The following is a 6,050-nucleotide window of genomic DNA, read 5'->3' on the forward strand; positions in this document are numbered from 1 at the left end:
AATCAATACAATTTTTAGCACCCACTATATTAGTATTAGTACCCACTGTACTTATTTAGTGGATCTATTGATTTTAATACCTTATAAATTAAAATGAACAATATAATGTAATTTATATTAGCGAATTTATATAAAAGATCAGAGGCTTCGACAATCATGAATGGAAGCCTTTGAGTTAAGTGCTCTGTTAGAAAAGTGAAACAATACTTTACAATAGCCTAAAAATTCTTATAAATGATACGAAATGTTTCTAAATGACCAGTACACCTCTGCGCCTAAAATTTTTTAGCAATTATTAGATAAATAAAAATTAAAAATGATAGCAATATTATTACCAATTTTGAACCACAAAATTTTAAATTGTCACGGAAAAAAAAATCCTTCTAGAGGTTTTCTGCGAGTTTACTGTGTTGAGAGTGTGGTTCAACAATATAAGGCATTTGATTTTTTTTTAATCAGGGTTTGTACTCCTCCATTTTGGCCGCATATGACGTCTGCACATCATATGCCTGACTTATTATATTCGATGAATTAATATTTAATTCATTAAGTTGCTTTAAAATGCAAATAGTAATGCTTTCAGTAGCAGAAAACATTGTAAATTAATGATTCCTCTACATAAAAAATATAAAATTATGCTCAGGTTTTCAAAATTTGTTTATTAATTTGTAAAAATTAAAATAATATTTTTCTAAAAATTTTATTGTATTTTCATATAGGTGTTTAATGGTTAAATGGCATATATTAAAATTTAATAACGAAATAATTTTTTTTTAAATTTGGAGACAAATATTTTTTATGGGGGGGGGGGGGATTAAATTTGAGGGCCCCCAAAAATTTTATTGGAGGGGGTGGGTCCCTCCTTCGTAGTTACGGCCCTGTAAAAAGGCGTATCCTTCAGTCAGAGACTGGCCTTAACTATCCTTAAAATGAATTATTGAAGTTTCAATAGCAGTTTTTTTCTCAACAGATCTTCGTTAGACTTACTCTTCTTTACCTATTCTTCTCATTTTTTGCTATATTTCATTAATGTTTTTATTAAATTTTGAATTTGTTTATTTTGTATATAAATTAATTGTTAATTTCTTTTAAAGATAAATATTGTATATTTTATATATTTATAATCAATCTTATTTTAATTTTTTTTTTAATATTTGAAATATAGATGAAAATAAAAAATACTTATACTTTAAAAATAAATTTAAAAAAAGATAATTTAGGAAATTGCTATATTAATAAGCATAAAAAAATATTTAACTTAAATAACGGATAAGGAATTGATCTAATAAAATATTTATGTAATAATATAGAATTAATATTTATTGATACTAAAAACCTTCCAGCCATGCTTATTCCTCGTTCAGAAGAAGCACTGGTTGCTGGAATTGCCAATATTTTTCTAGCAAATATTGATAACTTTGATAAATATTTTTCTTGTCGTTTCCATCAAAGTAGGATATCCGTTTGAAGTATATCTCTACTCAAGTGAGATATTTAAATAAAAAGTGAAACCATTAATATAATAAATTAAATAAAGTAAATTAGATTAATTGTCTATAAATTGTAAACTTAAACTAAACTAAACTAAGTAGCCTAAAATTGCTAAATTATACAAAAACTCGGTATTTTAAAGTTTAAATACTATGTTATGTCCTTAGTGCTCTCCTCTGTTACAGACACATCTTTCCATCTGTTGTTGTTTAATTTAGGTTTGGATGCTATCTATTTCAAACATTGCATTTATAATTTAATAATCTTTAATTGAATTCTCTTTGCTTTCAGGGAAACGGGTAAAATCAGATTTTCATCTACGTTGATGTTATATTCTTCCAAGCAAATCAAATCCAACATGTTTTTGATATAATTTTTACCTAATTAATTTCTTCCGTCGACAACATCCTCAGTTATCTGTACTTTGGCATTAAAAATGTTGAAATTTCACGGATCATATTTTTTTTATAATGTTTACTTGAATGATTTCAAATAGCAAATTTTTTAACCCGCCTGTCCGTAGTTTAAATATTTTTCTTAATCCGCCCGTCCGTTCTTTAAAAAATTTTCACCCCCGCCAGCCCATTTAGATGGGTGGCGAGCTAAAAACCAGCCCAATACAGACCTTTAGTTGTTATGTCTCAATATAGTTTTTTTAAAAAAAATGTTTTTTAACATTTATATTTAAGTTATAACTGATACTTCACTCCCTTTCTATTTCATAATCTTAAATGTTTATTTTTGGATAAAAAAAATGAAGACATCTAATCTATCGAAAAAAAGTGGGATATATTGCGCCAATTGTATGACTACCTCGACCACGCTTTGGAGAAGAAACTGCATAGGGGAGCCCGTGTGCAACGCTTGCGGACTTTATTACAAATTACATAATGTATTTAATTTCTCTTTCATAAATTTAAGTTTGTATTTTTTGTGAATCTATTATATTATTTCATTATATAAACTTATTTCATTCAATCTCTCTTTTAATTAACATTTGGTAAAAAAATGGGAAAGTTTCACGACATTAAGCATACATAATTTCATATAGCAGAATTCATTTTTTCATTATTATTATTACAAACATAACCAGATTTCCGTATAGGCAATTTGTAAGGTCATTTAATAAAAAAATATAATTAAGGTAGAAAAACCTATATAATTATTAATTTATGTTTATGATAAAAATTAAATTTTTATTTTGAAAATCAAGTTCAACATTTAAATTTTTTTTTTAAAGTTATGTATTTTGGCATACCTTTGCTAATTTCATATTTTTCTCATTATATTTTTGTTTTAAAGAGGAAATTTTAATTACTGCAATATTTTTTTTAAAAAAGGTGTTTTTTTAATTTTATTTCAAAATCTAGATTAGACTTATCTTGATACTTTAAAAATAAAAAAATTATTTAATTAGATATTTATTTATATAGTTTATAATAAATCTCATATCAAATGAAATGGTTAATTACTATCAAATATAAGTATTTTGTTAGAAAAACAAGATATAATATTTCTTTCAATCAAATATTAAATAAATAAGGTAAATCGACCTATGGCCATGAAAAAAGATTGCATTCAAACTAGGAAACGAAAGCCGAGAGACGAATCAAAAGTTCCAAAAAGTAACGGGAACGCGTGCATTACTGATAACAGTAACGATCGAATGATTCCCAACTTTAAATTTCAGCATTCCGATATGCTTTACATGAGTCCAAAACTAAATGAATCATCATGTAATAAACTATTTTTAAAAAAAACATCATTATTAATATAATCGTTGACTTTGACAAATATTTTAAGTTTCATTTATTCAAAACTCCTTAGGGATCAAAAAATGAAGAGATTTTTTTAAAAAGAATATTTGCACTCAAAATTTTTGATCGAATTCTTCTCAAAATTTTAATTTTTATTCGATTGATGATTAGACTTATGTTGATTCACAAATTTTTCACAAATCCGATAACCAATATAATAAATTTATTTTTTATTTACCATCAATCTTTGAACCAATGTCATAAAAATTACACATTTTCTAAACAAAAACATTTTATCTGTACTATGGGCAAAACAAATAACACTTTTAATTTTCCATTTCTTATGGCCGAGGTATGATAAAGTGCATTTTTGTTTTATTCCCCCATATGTTAATTATCTTATATGAATGACTCGTTAAATATTTTCAAATCCTTTTCTTGTTGCCAGATAACCCTTTGCCATGTGAGGGAGTCCTTAGGCACCATAACGCACCTGCGCGTAATAAAAGAGGCGAATATTTAATAAACTCGTGTCTATTTATATTATTAACAAAAAAATTTGCGAAAATGTCCATTTTAAATTGCCATAAAAGATAAAGGCTAATAATAACAAATCAAGTTACAAGAACAATTAAACCAATTTTTGGTTCCATTCCCCATTTATTCATTTTTTTAAAAAATAAAATAAAAAATATTATAATTATATAAAACAAACAATTATAAAAATAAGTGTAACTAAAGATAAATTAAGATAAAGGATCGGGTTTTTTTAAAAGGCCTGGACCACGATATTTATATCGGCACAGCCTAATTAGGATTTCATAATGAAATGATCATAAAAAATATTTCTTTCCCTTTTAATCTTCGTTGATTCTTGTTTCAAATTTTGGACGAAAAAAGATATATCTTTAAAACTTATTAAAAACGGTAGTAATTCAATTTTAAATGCTATTATAATATTAAAATGATATCTTTTTAAATTCGATAGACAAATCCTCCATCAACCCGACATTGCTAGAATCCCAAATCCACTTTATGCATAAGCCTGAGCCACAATCGTCGCACTACTTTTTCCCCATCATCCAATAATATAAATACAATTCGATTTATTTTTTTTTTTTTGTTTAAAAGTAGAAAATTTTTTTTTTAAATGTAATAATAATTTATAAATATTGCTCAAATTTTGGTATAAAATATATATATTTTATAAATTTATTGATTTATGCTCACGTTTCGGGATTTATATAATATTTATTTATATTGCATTCGTAATAAAGGGTATACCATTATTAAATTTCACAACACTTTCGCCAGAAATATTTGATAAGTTCAATATATAAACCTCAAAATTTCAAAACTTAATAAAATTATAAACTGTCCAAAATCTAACCATTAAAATTTTTTTTACACCATTTTGATTAATATAACTGCATTATCATTTGAAAAATTATAATTTGTATTACTTTTTTATTTTTCGTAAAATCCACAAGAACGAAAAAATTTATTAATTTCTCTAACTTTAAAAAATTAGGAAACTTTCGTATATTCGAAAAAATGATTTTGGTCACTATTTTATTTTTACATTAAAAATAGCTTATTTCTTTCTTTTCGTTATCGTTAAGAGTTACGAAAGTTTATCAAATATATTTTTGATATTTATGGTCAAATTTTTTCAAAAAAAAAATCCAGAGTTTTTGAACACATGATGAGAGAGCTTTAAAAATTAATTCCATAATATAGTTATTTTTAAAAAATCACATAGTTCATAATTAGATTACGAGCTGACATTTAGAGATATTCTGTGTGTTAAAAAAATGACATTATGTGACAAAAAAAGTAGTGTTTGTTGTATGCAAATATATATTTAGTTGAGCCCTTCTTAATTGGGTGGTATTCAAATTTATATAAATGAACTTTCATCGTATGCAAATAAATATAATTATTTTAAAAATGTCTATGAATATGAATATTTTAGATTATAGTTGAAAAAGAAATATATAATTTTTCATTACTTACTTTTATTATGAATTTTTACGAAATTATAATTTTTTTGGTATATTAAAAGTGGAATAAAATAAAAAGATTTGAAATAAAAGAGAATCATTTTTGGGTATTCAGTAAGATTACCAAATTCAATAATTTATATATATTGCATTATGTTTAGTCTCTCCCACTAGCCTCAGCAATATAAATATCAATCCCATATTGGTACAGTGGTGCCTTACAGTGATTGATCCAGGCTTTAGAAGATCGAAGGTGAGTCTAATTATACATTGGAACTAGGTAAAAAAAAATATAAAATAAATATATATAAATTTTTGTCGGTTTTCTTATTGATGTTATATAAATTTTGGATCATTGTATTGGTTTTATTCGTATGTTTATATATATTTAATTGTTTAAGATTAGTTAAAATTATTTTAATCAAGTGGTTATTGAGTACACTTTAATGTATATTACGCAAATAAATTTATTAAGTTTAATACTTGAAAATATAAGTATAATTATATTTTTGTTGCTAATTTTAAGTTTCACGTTAGGTTTAATTATAGGAAGAAATACGACTTACGTTAAGATAGAGATTAAAGAGTTAGAAAATATTAAGAATATATTAAGAGAGGAAGATAAGAAAAGAAATATAAACAACTTCATACGAACGGATAATTACAGACAGATAATTTGCTATAGTTGTGGTCAGCCGGGCCACATGTCGCGCCAGTGTGAGATAACGAAGAATCTAAGATGCGCGAGGTGTGGCAAGAATGGCCATGTGGCTATAAGTTGCAGAGTAAACAATTCAAT

At 25.1% G+C, this 6,050-nt stretch overlaps 1 protein-coding gene across 3 annotated transcripts in view; it reads left to right on the plus strand.

Moving 5' to 3' along the window:
• The window catches only part of LOC135927774 (GATA zinc finger domain-containing protein 14-like), a 28,103-nt gene extending 23,545 nt beyond the window's left edge, over positions 1-4,558 (plus strand). For all 3 annotated transcript variants that reach the window (XM_065463952.1, XM_065463953.1, XM_065463951.1), the window contains exons 4-6: positions 2,252-2,383; positions 3,035-3,227; positions 4,237-4,558. In XM_065463952.1, the coding sequence (XP_065320024.1) occupies positions 2,252-2,383; positions 3,035-3,227; positions 4,237-4,337 (426 nt within the window). In that variant the 3' untranslated portion in view covers positions 4,338-4,558. The remainder of the gene's footprint in view (positions 1-2,251; positions 2,384-3,034; positions 3,228-4,236) is intronic.
• Positions 4,559-6,050: the final 1,492 nt, after the last annotated feature.

Source organism: Gordionus sp. m RMFG-2023, chromosome 4 (assembly GCF_954871325.1).
Source record: "Gordionus sp. m RMFG-2023 chromosome 4, tfGorSpeb1-WG-v2, whole genome shotgun sequence".
Taxonomy (NCBI): Eukaryota; Metazoa; Nematomorpha; class Gordioida; order Chordodea; family Parachordodidae; genus Gordionus; species Gordionus sp. m RMFG-2023.